General features: G+C 45.6%; 1 protein-coding gene across 1 annotated transcript in view; it reads right to left on the bottom strand.

The window, feature by feature from the left end:
• LOC117051987 (IgGFc-binding protein-like) overlaps nt 1-16816 on the bottom strand; it is a 30070-nt gene extending 13254 nt beyond the window's left edge. The window contains exons 1-12 of the mRNA XM_033158714.1: nt 16768-16816; nt 14560-15786; nt 13406-13749; nt 11605-12178; nt 10497-11098; nt 8555-9122; nt 6999-7588; nt 5298-5877; nt 4495-4694; nt 2483-2624; nt 1506-1834; nt 502-691 (exon numbers count right to left, since the gene is read on the bottom strand). Of these exons, the coding sequence (XP_033014605.1) occupies nt 502-691; nt 1506-1834; nt 2483-2624; nt 4495-4694; nt 5298-5877; nt 6999-7588; nt 8555-9122; nt 10497-11098; nt 11605-12178; nt 13406-13749; nt 14560-15786; nt 16768-16816 (5395 nt within the window). The remainder of the gene's footprint in view (nt 1-501; nt 692-1505; nt 1835-2482; nt 2625-4494; nt 4695-5297; nt 5878-6998; nt 7589-8554; nt 9123-10496; nt 11099-11604; nt 12179-13405; nt 13750-14559; nt 15787-16767) is intronic.
• Between the last annotated feature and the right edge of the window lie 457 nt (nt 16817-17273).

Raw genomic sequence — 17273 nt, forward strand, 5'->3', positions numbered from 1 at the left:
GTCAATTTTAGCTACATTGAAACCAGTTCTGTAGCAGTAAACCCTCATTTGGTTACATTCTTCGGCTCGAAGGGAGGGAGGCAGGCTACCTTTCCCCTTCCCCCCGGATCGTTCCAAAAACGCGATTTTTAATCCAAATCTTTACTCACGACCACCGGGTTTTTAGCTCCATTCTTCGCAGGTAGAACTTGGACGCTCACCGCGGGCTTTGTCGCCGCATTTGCATCCCGGTTGGGGCATGTCCCCTGAAGCCCGGCTCCGGTTGTCCCTTCACCCCCACTCCCCCTTTACAGGGGGAGCAGGGGAAGGGTTCGGAGCCTCCGCGGGCACAGCCGGGGAGCCCAGGGTGCGGGACGCTCTTCCCGCACCCCAAACGGAGCCGCGCGCTGCGGTAGCGCGGCTCCTGACCCCCGGGATGGACAAGGCGCCTCGAGACCGAGGCAGCCTTCGACCACCCGGCGATGGCGTCGCCGCCGGAAGTCCCGTCTGCAGGGTTTTGATTGAAGTTTCCACACAGCCCACAGATGGTCCCATAGTAGCTGCTGGGGAGAGTGATCACCAGGTGCCATTTCCAATCGTACGTCACTTGGAGGCCGAAATCTGTTTGCAGGACAGCATTGGTGCCGCTCTGGTACAGCTTGATCTTGCCATATTCAAGAGTCAGTGGCAGGCTGACAATGTTGTCATTCAGCTAGAGGCAGAAAGGCAAGACAACACACACACAGGAATAATTACTTTGGTTTTCTTAGGCTTTTTGGAGATTGTGCCACACAATCCCATGTAGTCACAAGTACAGCCAGGTTGATCCTAGCCTTATAACCCCACTTACTTGGCAGCAAGTCCCACTGAATTCAATTGGACTTGTATCTCAGCAGACATGGTTAGGAATTGTGTTGTTACCACTTAAGGAGTCGTGACTCCCACCACCATCATTGTTATGGCTTTTCAAAAGGGGGAGATGCAAGGCAGCAGTGATGATGCAGTGAGGCAAACACACCAGCAGAGCCAATCCTGCTGATGAATTTGCACTGCACCAACCCTGACACTGTCTCGCCCCTCGCCACAGTGACACAAGCTCAGGAAAATGAGATAAGACACACTGGCAGCATTAAGTATGCAGGACTTTATGATATATAAAATGAACCATGGAAAGAGAAGAAGGGAAGTCAGTGATATCTTAAGGACGTAAAATGAGTATTTTAAATTGTAAAACAGAAAATTTAATAAAAATTATATACAAGAAAAAAGGAAAATGAGATAGGAATCCTGGATAATGAGGGCCTTTAATTACATAATAGCATGATGGTCATTACCTCAGTTATTCAGAGTGGTATAGCAATCTGATCTGCAGTCATTTGTTTTTCTTCTCCATCCTGACATACGTATATAATCTTTCCCCCCTTACTCTTTAATGCTACTTTAAACCAATTTTGGATTCTGGCTATATATCAGAATGAATTCCATTACACTCAGTGGGGTCATCCCACCCTGAGTATTTGACATACCCGGATTCTTCCAGTTTCCTGTTTGTGGATGGAGATCTTGTACCCATAGACATAGATGTTGGTCAGACGCACATAGGACACAGCCTGGTTTCCCCTGTTGTCATTCTTCTCATCGATAGTGAAAGGCACCAGTGTAGCATCGTTCCCACAGTACTTGGCAATAGTGTAAGAACAAGTGCCCTGGAAATCAAACTTCTTTTTGTCAAAGGTTTGGTAGTGTGGGTCCCCCCAGGCCCAGCAAATTCCTGAGAAGTTAGGGATGCATTTGGCCTGGCCGTTTACAATCTTGCATGTTTCTTTTTCTCGGCACTTCAGGGATTTACATGGATCTGGAATGAAAGGGGCGAAATGTGAGTGATTGCTAGATGCAATTCAGGGTGAATATCAAATAGCATGTTGCTAGTATGGTGCCCTCCAGATACTGTTGACCTCCAGTTCCCATCAGCCTCAGCCAATATGCCAGGTGGTCAGGACTCATGGGAGCTGTAGTCCAAGAACATATGGATAGTACCATGATGGCCTCACGGCAATAGGGGGAAGCAAAAAAGGCAAGAGTAACACATAACTGTCACTTCCTGTCTCAGTTTTATTGGGCTAGAATATGTCCCTGAACTCTGAAAATGCTTCTTGATTGTCTGGGTAGAGGATAGAGAGGTGTGAGTGTGGATAAGAATCATAGAACTGTAGAGTTGGAAGAGACCATAATGATCATCTAGTTCAACCCCCTGCAATGCAGGAATATGCAGCTGTCCCATACGGGGATAGAACCTGCAACTTTGGCATTATAAACACCATGCTCTAACCAACTGAGCTACCTGTGTCTTTCAAAAGCCACTACTTGGGCAGTAGGACCATATTAAAGACATAGGGAATCATATTACAAGCATCTATGTGCCCTAGTCAATGGTCAGGGACAATGATGTCACATTGAAGGGTCACAGTTTCCTCATCTCGTCCTTTAAGTAATCTCTCCTTACCCTTATTAATGCAACCCATGACTCCATCTTGGATTTTGCACATCTCATCGGCAGCGCAGTTGTGGGCCTCACAAATTACTCCCAGGCCTGGGATGCAGTGGCAGATCTCCTGGCATGCATTCAGCAGAACCTTCTCATTGGGCTAGTGGGAAATTGGAAAACAATAAAATATAGCAACAGAATTAGGACAGAATCAGATCTACACTAGAGGTGTAGGTGAAGGTAGCAAATAGCATCCAGCCAAGAGTTCTGAATGTGGTTCTTTGTTGCAACTGGACCTGAAGTCAATAACTTTATTTATGAATACATGTCAGAAGAGGTAACATTAAAAATATAATTTCTCTTCTAAATGCTCTGAAGCAACAAATGATGGCATGAAAACATTAACAGGTGTCACATTTCAAGGATAAACCCATTAATTGGTCGGGTCACCAGGGCTGGTAGAAGATACTATCTCATCAACAATGTTGCATTACGATTGAAACGCAAGTCCGGTTGCCTTCTGTATGTGGAATGGGAATGGGTGCCATATTGACCTTTCCCTCCAGTAGCAAAATATCTTGGGTCAGTTGTGTAGGTGACAGTACACATACAAATAACAAGGTGAGATGTAGCTAGTTCCTTCAAAGCTTTGCGTCCTACTGAATCAGGTGACTATTCCACCTAGTTCAGTATTGTGTACACTGATTAGCAAAGGCTCTCCAGGGTTTTAGACAAAGAGTCTCTCCCAGCCCTACCTAGAGAAGCCAGTCAGGATTGAACCCAAGCCCTTCTTCATGCAAGGCAGATGCTCTGCCATGGAGCTGTGGCCCATCTCTAATTGTGAATGGAATGAACATCAGAGGAGCTGGACTCCGTTTAACAGAAAAGGCTCTGTGTTTTTCACACAGAAGGCTTCTTATTCTGATTTGCGGATTTCTTTTTTTCTTGGAAGAAAAGGATCATTGATGGCAAAGTTTAGAAAATGCTTTGTAGCTTCGTTGCTTCTGTGCTTCAAGAACATAAGACAAGCTCTGATGGATTGAGATGAAAGGCCTATCACATCCAGCATCTTGTTCTCACAGTGGCCAACCGGATGACTACAGGAAGCCCATGAGCAGAACATGAGGGCAACAGCACTTCCCTGTGTGTGATTCCCAGCTACAGTACTGGTATTTCATACACATACAATGCAGACAGTGATGGCTAGAAACTACTGACAGCTTTATCCTTTATGAACAGACTGACATTGGCCTTTGCAGAGTTGAGTGCTGAGATAAACACGGTCCTGTAGCTTACTGTAATAATAATAATAATAATAATAATAATAAGAAGAAGAAGAAGAAGAAGAAGAAGAAGAAGAAGAAGAAGAAGAAGAAGAAGAAGAAGAAGAAATTATTTATACCCCGCCCATCTGACTGGGTTTCCCCAGCCACTCTGAAACTAAGGAAGAGGGCTATTAAGCTCATGCCTGCTTGCAGGAACCCCATAGACATTTATGTGTGTTGGAAGCTGCCCAGAGTGGCTAGGGCAACCCAGCCAGATGGGCAGGGTATAAATAATAACATTATTATTATTATTATTATTATTATTATTATTAGCCTCTGTACTGAGAACAGAATGCCGGATTAGATAGGCTTTAGGTCTGGGCTCTTCTGTTTCATATATAATATGTAATTCTGTCATATCCTTACATTTAAAAATGCATTATTCTGCCATTTGCTGCACCTCCTCATAACCAGGGTAGTTCATTTGTTAGGACTTTGTTACTTCCACATTACAAAAGAAAACCACACCTCAACACACACACACACAACTTGACTCAACTATTCAAAGGCTGTGGAATTCCCTAAATTCTAGAAATTATCACAACAGCATGTGACTTGTGATTTGAAAGAATGTGAAAATAAGCAAGCACAGAGGTAAAAGCATATAAAAAAACTTGATCCATAATGATTGGGGACAGTAAAAATAAAAAATGTAGTTTAATTTTAAAAGGAGAAGAGGAAAATCAGGTTCAGAAGACCAGCTACCTTATAGTAGCGTCCATTCTTTATGCACCCACAGTCTTTTGCGGAGACACAGCCAACACCATCAAAGAAGAAGCCATCATTACACTGGCAGCCCTCAGCACAAGTCTTCGGACAGGGTGTAGGGTCTGTGATCTTGGCACAGGAGGTGGGGCAGAGCTGGGCGCAGATCTCATAGTGACTGTTGGCAGGGCAGCGCATAGCTAAATTGGAAAAGAAAAAAGATATTAGACCAAAAGATCCCCGGTGCTTCTTAAAATGGTTGTGAAAGACCGCAAGTGAAATCCAAAAGAGGGACTAGTTCTTTTTCCTGGCTAGAATGTATCTTTGAACTCTGATCATGCTTCTTAATTTCCTGGATGGAGGATAGAGAGGGGTATAAAAGATTGGGTGTGGATACTGACCTACTGTACAAAGATAACAAATTACACCAATTTCTCTGCCCAATTTTTGCTCTGGCTTTGCTCACTATTGGCATATGGACCCAAAAAGGTTACCAAGAAGGGAACAAGGTCCCAGGACTGAAAAGGGGGCGTCCCACCCCTGCCTTAGACTGCTGGCTCCGGCAGGAACTCTTGCAAACAATTCCGTAGCTGGTGTGTCAGAGATAGTCAAGAGGGTGATTGCATGTAATTGGAAAGTTCAAATGAATTCAGTCTCTGCAGAGCCTGAGGCATTTTAGGGCTTTACAAATGAGCACGCCCCTCTAGTTTAGCCCCAAAGGGACAAGGAACCAGTTCAGATTCTGCTCCCATTTCTCTTCTCCCATTACACGTCCCCATGAAAGCGTGATCCTCAGTACTTACGACAGAAGCGAGGGTTCCTCCAAGGCTTTACGGAGACCCCAGTCGCTTGGCAGGCAGATACGTAGCTCTGGATGCTGTTGCACAAGATCTGGCTGTCCCCGTCGCCCATGCACAGGTCATAGATGCAGTCGCTGAAGTATACATTGGCATCAACCTTTCCATGGCAAGCACTGAAGGGGCCATCAGGCGCAGTGAGGATACCACAGTAGTGGCGCTGTTTGAAGATGTCCTTTTTCCTTTCATCACAGACTGGGCAGCTGTTTCCAGAGCATCCATCTGAGCAAGATCCAACTGCCCCATGGACTGGAACCTTCCAGGCAGCACCAAAGGCACCTGCATCGGAAGTTGTGCTCCCATCGGGTAGCAGGAAGTCGTCATCCTTCTTCCCGTTGTAGTTCCCACAGAGGCCTCGCATCTCACTCTGGTAAGTACTTGGGACTGTGACTGTCACACGGTAAACCAGGTCGTAGCTCACAATGAGACCAAAGTCAGTTTCTATCAGGATTTTTGTGCCATGTTGATAGGCTCTGATCCGCCCAGCAGACAAGGATATAGGGACGTTGTAGATCAAGCCATTCACCTGCAAGAAGGATTTCCTGTTTGAGAAGGGTTGGTTTTTTGAGGTCACAGTGGAAAGATAGCCATAGAGCTCCTAGGAGGAACGTATTTTATCCTAGCCCTGTCAATCATGATCACCTGAAACAGGTGCACTGAAAAGGGCATGTGAGGAAGTGTGTGTGTGCTTGAGGATGCTAGCTCTGCCCTCACCCCACCCTCATTGCTGACACCCTTCTCAACCTCCAGATAGGAATGGGGGAGAAACTTGATTCAGTTTGCATTTAAAACTGAATTTACACTTTCTGAAACCATATGAGAACCAAAACACCACTATCCTTGGGAATTTTCTGAATTTTGCAATGCAGTTCTCTGGCCAAGTAACATGTAGAAAAATTGCATATACAGTAGCAATGTAATGTTTGTATAAAAATGCATATATTAGTGAAAATGACATATAAGAATGCACTGAAGTGGGAAATATTACTTGCTACAATGTGAATATTAGGCAAAACTGCATGCAAAACTCAGTACATTAGGAGAAATTTGCAATAAAAATTGCACTAAAATGTAGACAGATTTTCAGGACTCTCTTTCGAAAAATGTGGAAACATGGAAAAACTGAAATTAGGACTGGAAGAAAGAAAAACCAAACAGAAATTCTCAGATTTATTTAGGACTAATTGAATGACTGAGCAAAGACAATGCCTTAATGAGAGAGAGAGAGAGAGAGAGAGAGAGAGAGAGAGAGAGAGAGAGAGAGAAGATGAATGGCTGAAAATCATAGAATCACAGAATTTTAGTTGGAATGGACCCTGCGGGTCATCTAGTCCAACCCCCTTCAATGCAGAAATCTTAGCTAAAGCAGGCACATCCAACAGGTAGATCGTGATCTACCGGTAGATCACTGGACGTCTGTGGTAGATCACTGGCTCCCACCAAAGAAGCTCAACAACATTGCCCTGCACCACTAAAAAACAGGGCTTTCCTTCTCCCTAAATAAAGCTCAACAACTTTGATCTGAACCCCAAAAGGGGGTAGATCACTGCCCGTTTTTAAGTCTTTGAGTAGATTGGCCACCCCTGAGCTAAAGCATCCATGACAGATGGCCATCCAATTGCCCTCTCCTCAATAGCTTGGACTCACCATCACTTGACCTTTCTTGTTCTGCAGTAATGTAAGTGTAATGCCGTAGACTGAGACAGAAACCATCTTGGTAACGGACACCTTCCCATTCCCCCAGGCCTCGTTTTCCACGTTAACCACAAAGGATCTCAAGAGCCGGTTTCCTGTGTTAACTGTAGCCAAGGTATAAGTGCAGGTGCCTTGGAAGTCAAAGGCCCGTCCATCGAAGGAGAGATAGTGAGGGTCACCCGAACCAGAACAGGTGGCATTGCCAACGGGGTAGCATTTCCGGACGCCATCTGACAACCGGCATTCCTGATTGGGGCCACAGGAGAATGAGACACACCCAATACTCCCCCCAGCTTGGCAGATGCAACGCTCCTGACAGGTTGGATAGAAAGTCTCTCCTGCCGGGTAGTAGTGGCCTTGGTAGAGACAGCCGCACCGGGATGTGGGCACGCATTGATCGCCGCTCAGCAAAAAGCCCTCATCGCAGACGCAGTCTTCGTGGCACGTAGCCGAACAAGGGGCTGTAGCATAAAAGCTGCTGCAGGTCTGAGCACAGCCTCTCGCACAGAGTTCGTAGTGGCTATTCGGAGCGCAGGGAAGACCTGTCAATTGGAACCAGTACAAAGAAACATTGAGAGGGAGGAAAGGGCCAGGATGTTCTAGGATGGCATGCTGAAAGGGGTTATTATAAGCATAAGGAAAGTTCTACTGGATCACATGAAAGACCTATCTAGTCCAGCATTCTACTTTCAACCAGATACCTACAGAAATTCCACAAGCAGGACATGAACACAGCAGCACTCTTCCACTCATGCTTCCCAAATATGACATGGACAGCTTTCCAACCGAGAGCTGGTCTTTGACCTACTCCTACACCTGTTTGGAATCCCCACTTTTCAATGGTAGCCTGGTGTATGTGTGTTTTTACACTGCACACCCCACCTGATTTACAGAAGTCGCATCTTTCTTTGCCGCTGATCATACAAGAACTGAATGCCTAGACTGGGAGAAATACAATTCAGCTCTCATTTAAAGGTGAAACTGCTTAATTCATCATTTCCAAAATCGCAATGCAATTCTCCAACCAACTAGTATTTCCAAAAATGCCTATATTGGGTGGGAAATGGCCATTAAAATGAATAGTTTAGTGAAAATAGCATACCAAAGCGCATCATCTATGGGGAAATTACTTGCAAAAATGTGTTTGTTAGTAGAAATTGGTACTAAAATGCTGACCAATTTTAATGGGGATTTTTCCCCCTTTCAAAAATTGCAAATTGCTGCTGAAATGTGGAGAGCTGAATTTCAAATTAGAAAAACTAAGAAACTGAGAGAATGGGCAGGTCTGTCCATCACCTGCGGGAGGGGGCAATGAGACTTTCTCAGCTGGGAAAAGTTTGACATGAAGTTTTACCTGAAATGGTACAGAGACAAAATTTGAATATATCCTTTAAGAAGAAAAATAAGCATTAATATATTGGCATGTCATTTTAGATAGATTACCATGTTCTCTGTAACTATGAAAATCTGAGGGATTTCAGAAAACAGCACGGGGCATTAGCACTTACTGCAGAAGGTGTCCGATCTCCAAGGATAGAGGGTCACCCCAGCTTCCTGGCATGCTGCAGCATAGCTGGCAATGACCTGGCAGATCACAGCTTGTTGGCCATCAAAGAAACAATAATCGTACACACAATCTTGGAAGTATCCTTCTGGATCCACTTTGCTGTGACATTCTCTGAAGGAGCCGCTCTTGGCTAGGATGAGCCCACACTCTTTGTCGAGGCTCCGTTGACGCTTCTCAATGGCTGACAGGTTAGGGCATTCTTCCGTGCCCCCTTTGCTGCAGCCTGGCACCTCCCGTTCTTTCCAGCTCTGACCAAAGTCCGATGGGTGTGGAGCCACTGTGCCATCTTTCATGGTCAGATCATCCTGCTTGTTGCCATTGAAGTTCCCACAGAGACCACACAGGGCACCACGGTAGCTGCTGGGCACAGACACAGTGACCCGGCTTATCCCATCAAAGACAACAGTCAGTTGGAAGTCTGTCTGGACCACTGCCCCTTGCCCTCTCCTGTATACGGAAATTCTGCTGATGTCGATGCTGTAGGGCAGGTTGGTCAGCAAGTCGTTCACCTAGAGCCCATTCAATAAAGGGGGGGGCATTACAAAGTGCCTTTGTAATCCATGATGTTTCCCCAACCTGGTGCTCTCCAGGTACTTTGGACTACAACTCCCATCATCCCCGTCCCTTGGCTGTGCTGGCCAGGACTGATGGCAGCTGGGAGGCCAGTAACACTTGGGAGGCATAAGACTAAGCAAGGCTGCTCCAGAGCACAGAGATCAGCAGCAAAACTTACCATTTGCGGGGAGGAGGGGAAATTCAACTCTTTTTAAATTCTCTGTTAGGTGTCACCTTCCCACAAAGAACTCACTTGCTGATCTTAGCTTTCTATTAGGGGTGAAACTTCTAGTAACACACAATATGGGAAATTTGCCCCTACCTGTTTTGTTCCTCCCACCTCTGCAACCAATAAAAGGATAACCCTCTGTACTAGATTATTGAAGTAAAGTTTCCCTTTAAAAAGATACTAATAATGCTGGAAAACAGATTTCATATGATCACAGAATGGTCTCTTTTCAAAAACTATGGAAAGTGGACACAAGCTGCCCACTTCATCTTTCTTCTAGGCACTAGCCATGGAGAGGGAAGGAGCCATGCCAAGTACCTCCATTATCAGACTAATCCCCTCCCCAATTCTCAATAGTTTCCAACTGTGATGTTCCAGATGAGGGGTGGGGAACTTTTTTCAGGCTGAGAGCCACATTCCCTTCCGGGCAACTTTCTGGGGGCCACATGCCACTGGTGGGAGGGGTCAGAAGCAAAAGTGGGCAGAGCAATGAATGCTAATTTTACCTCTGTACAGTAGGCTAGTTTCACACATTCTCATATATGCCTCTCTATCTTTCTTCTAGGCAAGCATGATCAGGGTTCAAAGGACACATTCAAGCCATGCAAAAGTGCTCAAGGAGGGTACAAAGCAAGGCCAGTGTAGGAGATGCCTTGGGGAAAAGTATAGCAGGGCAGGGGGTGCAGTGTTGGGAGAGTACTGAGGGCCAGGAAGACTTGGAGGGCTGCATGTAGTCAGTAGTGGGGAAGCCGCTTGGGCAACTGGGGCAGCACACCCAGGGGCAGGGCGAGCCGCCCATAGGGGCAGTGTGCACCGAGGGGCTTCTGGAGTCTGCCTGCCTCCTCCCACTCAGCCACCCTACAGCTGGGGTGAGGGAGGGAGCAGGTGGACTGTTTGGGCAGTGCAGAGCCTGTACGAGCCCAAGCCACTGCAACTCTCCCAGGAGAGACGCATGGCTCGGGTGTGCTGCAGGCCCCGTGATGAGTGCTGCCTAGCATTTTGTCACCCCTCTCAGTGGTGACACCCAAGGTGGTCTGCACCCAACACACCCCCTTCCTCCGCCCCTGCATTTGGTTCCCCACCTCTATGATAAACTCACCATGACTTTTGCAGGGTTCCCTCTGCTCATCACAATGGATGCCCCATAAACTTTCACTTCTACAATCCGGGTATAGGACACAGACTGGCCGCCTCGCTGGTCATTTTCAACAAGGACCTGGAAATCGACCAGGTCATCCCTCTTCTCACACAGCCCAGTGAACTGATACACGCAGGTGCCCTGGAAGTCAAACTTCCGGCCATCGAAGCTAATGTAGTGCGGGTCGCCAGAGCCAGAGCAGTTGCCAAAATCGGTTGGGTAGCAGTTCTGGATGCCACCCTCGACCCTACACTCTGTTCCCTTTCCGCAGCTCACTGCCTGGCAGCTCACTTGTCTTGTCTGTGGGTCACAGAAGCACCTTTTCGTACATGTCTTGTCTCCCCAGAAGTGCTCACCGGGAAGGAAGTGCTTCCCCTCAAACACGCACCCACAGGCAGACTTGGGGATGCATTTCCCACCATCCAGCACAAAGCCCTCATTACATTGGCAGCCTTCCACGCAACACATCGAGGAGCACTTCTTGGGGCCAGCTTGGTCATTGCAGGTGGCAGGACATGGAGACCCACAGAGCTCATAATGGCTGTTCTCAGGGCAGGATACACCTGTCAAAAGAGACAAGATCCTTATCAATAGCACAAGATTAAAAGCTTAGAAGACAGTGCGGGCCAGAAGCAATTTGTTCTAGATTCTGCTAGCCTAAACTTCCTGCAGAAATAAAACAGGATAACCTCATATGCAGCTCCTGTCTTGAAGTGTTCAATACAGGCGAAATAATATATCCACCATTTGCCTTCCTAGCCCATTCCTATTCATCTTTTACATGGAACTGGGCTTTTGTGTTTTTTTAAACTATAGAGATTCTGCCTCTGCTGTCACACTCTATTCCCAGAGTCCCTTCAATCACCTTTCTCTGTCAGAGTGGGGACAAGAATCTTCTATAATAGTGAAAGCCAGGCTCAGTGAATAAGTCTTTGTGCCGACATCTGCAGAACATGAAATGCCCTGGTTTGACATTATGTACCTCATGACATAAGGGAGAACATAATTTTTAAACCAAATTATGAAAATAAAATCTGCTGTGCTCTACTCAGCACCCAGGGACACTCACCACAACCAGTGCGGGTCCTCCAGTCAGATATAGAAAATCCTTTTTCCTGGCAAGCAACTGCGTAGGAATTCAGTGCATCACAAAGAAGCTCCTTCAGGCCATCATTCATGCAGAGGTCATAGACACAGTTCCCCAGATAGGGGTTGGGGTCGATCACAGAATGACACTTGCTGAATGGGCCATCTTCTCCTTTGATGAGCCAGCCACAGAATGGTTCACCTTCATACTTCTTGGCCATCTCTGGGGAGCAGCTTTTGCATTCCCCATGGCAGTCATCCCAACACAACCTGTCACCATCGTCCACTTTCCAGCTCTTTCCAAACTCATTGGGGTTGGGAGCCAAGGCCCCATTGGGGGTGCTGAAGTCATCAGCAGGGTCTCCATTGTAGTTGCCACAAAGACCACAGACATTTTCATAAAAGCTGCTGGAGAGCTTCACCACCAGGTAGGTGTTCCAGTCATAGGAGACCTTCAGGGAGAAATCTGTCTCAATGAAGACAGAGCTCCCACTCTGGTACAGACGGAGTTTCCCTTCATTCAGGGAGATGGGCAGGCGGAACCGCAGGTTGTCCACCTGCAATAGAAAACTCAGATGCAACAAACAGCAGAACGAAACAGTAAATTTTATCCAATGTCAGTCAGACTCACAGTAGACCTGTTGAATTTAATGCACTAACTTGGGTCCATTAATTTCAGTGGGTGTGCCCAGAGTAGAACTTGGTTGGATACAACCTATTGGGTTTGTTACATCATACAGCCTGCTGAATGAGATGGATGTAAAATAGGAACGTATGTGAAAAAGACCAACACGCACTTTCCTTGGGGAAACCCACATTTTACTGCCGAATCAGAGCAAATGAAAAGCAAGTTTTCTGTCAATTGCTGTTTGATTCGGTGGTAAAACACAGGTTTTCCCAGGGAAAGTTCAGGGGCAAAAATAAATAAATAAAAACACTTGGACACAGCTTTTAACTGCAGACCTCTGCCTGGAAAGTACAGTGCAAGAAGGAATAATTGAAAATGCGGGGCTAAGGAAACCATTACAGCAGAGTTGGGGGACCTCTGTGGTCCTACAGATGTCGTTGGACTCTTCATTGGCCATGCTGGATGGGCCTGATAAAGGCTGGGGTTTAGCAACATCTGGAGGGCCACAGGTTTTCCATCAGTGCTATCACTAGAGTGGATTGCCAGGCAAATATCTGAAATCCAGTAGTCCAGATCCCACCCCCTGCAAAAAAAAAAAGATCTCATGGGCTAAGTGACAGAACAGGACCAAGTGGAGGTAGGTGCTGCTCCTGTGTGCTCATTGGATCATTCATCCCAAAGATGGCATCTCACTAGATCAGTTTACTGAGCCATCTAGGCTTGTAGCTAATTCTGTCTCACTGCCGCTCTTATTTTGGGAGAACTTGTTTAAATTAAAAATGGTGAGAAGCTCCTGAAGCCTCAGCTATTTGGGCAGTGCTATCGTTCCCAGTGCACAATGGCAGGGAGATACAGCCAACCGCAAAGTAGGTATGGCATAAAATGAAAACAACTTCTCCTCAAACGCTAAAAAAGAGGGGCACTGGCTGTTGAGGGGAGGGGCAGAAGGAGGGAGCAGGGGGAGTGGCCAGAGATCAGTCCAGGTTAGCAAGCGGGGCAGGGAGACTTTGCCAGATCTTCTGTTCCACATGCCTGCATTACAGCATGCAAGCAAGACAAGAAGCAAGCAGAGTAGATTCTGATGGACTCTTGGGGAAAATAGGTTGCTTTTTTTAAGTCAGAGAGAAATAGAAATATGGTCATCTTTCATTCTCACCCTTACAAAGCCTTGCTCATTTCTGACCACCTTGATGATGGTGTTATAGACTGTGACTGTCACAGAGCCAATGTACGAAACACGAGTATTTCCTCCCCTGTTCTCATTCTTGGCTTCAACACTGAAAGAAGGAAGAGTGGCATCCGAGCCACAAGTCTTGGCAATAGTGTAGGTACAGGTGCCCATGAAGTCAAATTTCTTCCCGTCGAAGGTGTGATAATGAGGATCTCCCTGGGCCCAACAGCTAGAATTAGACACTGGCACACACACTGGATCACCTCCTATGATTTCACACTTTTCCTTCTTCCTGCACTGGATCGAACTGCAAGGAGACACTGGTTTGTCTGGAACGGAACAATGGTAGTGTCATTGCAAAAGCAAGCATTGTTAGTAACTAGTGGAGGATTTTGCAGACAGACAAAACAAGGCAAGAAAAAGAGTCTTCTGAATAGCCACTTATCTGGTTGCCTTGTGGACATTCCAATTGCTCAGGGAATAAGGCAATATAGTTTTAATTTGCCTACTCGGGGAGAAGGGGAAGCTGTGAGTTCACTGGAATTAAGATCCAAGTGGAGAGCCTGAGGGACAGAAGGAGACTCTGGGAGACAGTGAAACACGAGGAGCAGGGAAATACAATATGGCTGCAGGGATGGTACAGAGTACGTAATGGAGTTAGAAACAGGAGCTCAAGGAAGATGAATGAAAAAGAGGCTGGAGGACACAGGCAGAGGAGATGGAACCTGAGACAAAAGGGGGCAGATTTGAGAGTGGGAAACAGAAAATCAAAATTCATTAAATTAGACCATTTTACAGTTCTTTATTCTATATATGAAAAGTATAGTGGAAACTAGAACACTGAAATAGTGGCAGCTAAAGTTCCATTCCCAGGTCCATTGAGATCTACTGTGGTCCTCCAGTTACCGCCCATAAGGGGAACACTTTCTTTCACAATCTACAAATGAGTGCACAGTAATGTTAAAACATAGCATCCAATGCTGGAAGGCAAAAATATGAAAATACTGGAAGTGGAAGAAGCCACAAACAGGGACGGGGATATTCAGTAAGATGTGACAAACTTTAATTATATAGTCAAACTGCTCATTTGTAGCAACAACAACAAACCTTAATCTATATGCACAGATCTGGATACTTACCACAAGAGCAAATGGCCACAGAGGCATAACCATTGCTTTTGGCACCTCCAAGGATGAAGAGCCCAAAAGGAGTGGTGGGGTGTTCTACAGAGAGGGCACTGGCTTCTTTGCCCAAGCTGAGTAAAGCAAAAGAATATTCTGTTCCAGGGACTGGTGCCCATTCAACATTGGTAATGGCTTTTTTCTCCAATGTGATCCCACCAGAAACTGAGGTTTTGGCCATGATGACAGCAAAATTATCAAAGTCCTTAATCCCATCAATGTGATATGACGTGCAATAGCTTGTTAAGGCTGGAACATTGATGAGGAATGGATCGTACTGGCAATTTCCATTATTGGTACCAGTGTAGAAAAAAAGGACCTGGATTCCTACATCAGCAGAGAAGTAAAGGGCCTGAGAGGGCTGCTTCTCAAACCGCATGATTTCTCCAGCCACTGCACGACGGGAGCCTTGGGTGACCCCAGACTGGTATTGGATCAAAGTATTTTGGGAAGCGATGACATACACAATGTCTATTCTAGGTTGAAAAGACAGTGGAGGAACTATGAAGGTGGTGCCCCAGCTGGAAACAGGCAAGAGCTGCTCAACAACATGGTCACATTCTGAGAACTGTATGGCACAGCTGTGCCCGCTCAAAACAGCCACGGGCGCATCTGATTCAACCTTGCTGCCAGACAAATCAACTGAGCTTTGCAGCTGAATCGCTTGGAAGGCTTTGAGGTCAACTACAAGCCTGCTCCCTGCAGCATAAACCTTCCCTTGGAACGTCACAGCCCCTTTCAGGTGAATAGTGACTTGAGTGGAAAACTGATAGGCTACAACTGCAAATTCCTTGAAAGTGTTTGAGAGATGCCCTTCTGGGGTTACCACATAATATTGTGTGCCCAGCTGCTGAACTGGGTACACGACTGTGGCAGCGCTTGATGTCAACTTGTAGTTGTAGGAAAAGACTAAGATATCTTTGTCAGCTTGGATCCTCACAACCCCATCAAAGATATTGTTCCCCGTCAACTCCAAAGAGGCCGGGACCACAACAGACACTGTCTCTTTCTCATAGACTAAAACTGTTTTCTGAAAGGCAGAATTGTTCACTGTGACTCTGACGGTGGTTGCAGGATGATATCCGGTGATAAGGAGCTCAAGACTAGGACTGTGTTGGCTTGCCACGTAGTTCTGCAGGTAGCATGTTACAAATTCCTTTCCACGGTAATCTGCTCCACAGAACCCTGAAAGGCAGAAGGAACAGATAATTAGTAAAGTGCAAGTATCTTGATGCTGTGCTCTAATCACATGATGTGGCAGCAATTAGAGTTTTGTGTACTGTATTATCCTATCTTTCAACAGACAGAAAATTAAAAGAAGCCATTAATAATTCTATTTGCTTATATCAAGGAGGTGGCATCTGAGAAAGCTCAATAAATGATTATTGATCTATTGACATACTATGAAGCATCCCTAAGAATATCCAGCTTTTCCTGTGATAGCCTGCACCCCAGAAGGAAGTTTCTCAATGCAAGTATATCAGTGCTATAAAATAATAATAATAATAATAATAATAATAATAATAATAATAATAATAATAATTTATTATTTGTACCCCACCCATCTGACTGGGTTTCCCCAGCCACTCTGGGCAGCTTCCAACAAAGGTTAAAAATACATTAAAATGTCACATATTAAAAACTTCCCTAAACAGGGCTGCCTTCAGAAGTCTTCTAAATGTCAGGTAGCTTTTGGAATACTCTATACATATCTGACTTTTGCATCTTCCAAATATATATATATATCTCGATAATCGACAGAAAATTCTCAGAGGGACTTTTTAAGAACCCTATTCGGTTATATCAAGGAAAATGTATCTCAGGAAGATCAGGAATATTCATCTGTGGGAGAGGCTCACATGAGTTTGCCAAATGTGGGGGGGGGGGTGTTTGAGAACCACCTAAATCAGAAATCTGACTGATTAAAGTTTAGGATATAGTACAGGTGGTGATGACCTGTGGAATGTGTTAGCGCAGACTCAGCCAACAATACATTGGGCTGTGTGTCTGATAGCCACAGTATGGGATTTTTGGACAAAGAGAAATTTGCCAGGCTCTGAGTGAGTCCCTGTTCTGTCAGCATCTGCAGTTGCTCCGTACAGACAAAGTTCAAGAAGTGACTCACTCGTGGGCCCAACCTGCAGGTTAATTAAGTACCAAACTCACCAGATAGGAGCGCCAGCCCGGTCAAAAGCACCAGCAGCCTCTTGGCCATGGCTACAAAACAGCAAAAGAAAGAAGTTCATATAATCTGCAGGTTCTCTGTGTTTGTGTGCATGAGTTTTCTTTTCTTTTCTTTAACTTTTCTGCTCTGATCATTTGTCTCACCTGGGTAGGGATGGGGAGAAAATTGATTTTGTTTGCATTTTCACAAGGGACTGTGGAAGTCACACACTTCTCCAGATCTTGCAAGGTAGTTTCGCAACCCAACAATGCGTACATTAGGTGAAAGTGTGTGAAACAATGTGGAAATTTGTGAAAATAACACACCCAAAGCATTGTGTTTGCAAAAATGTGCAAATTATTGAAAACAGGACTTTTTTTTTCCAGCCGGAACTCACTGGAATCGAGTTCTGGCTCCTCTTTGGTGAATTCCTGCTGCACAGCGGAGTCAGAAGGGGTGCTCCCCCTGAAAAAAAGGTCAACAAGTTCTGGCACCTCTTTTTCTAGAA

Source organism: Lacerta agilis, chromosome 8 (genome assembly GCF_009819535.1).
Source record: "Lacerta agilis isolate rLacAgi1 chromosome 8, rLacAgi1.pri, whole genome shotgun sequence".
Taxonomy (NCBI): Eukaryota; Metazoa; Chordata; class Lepidosauria; order Squamata; family Lacertidae; genus Lacerta; species Lacerta agilis.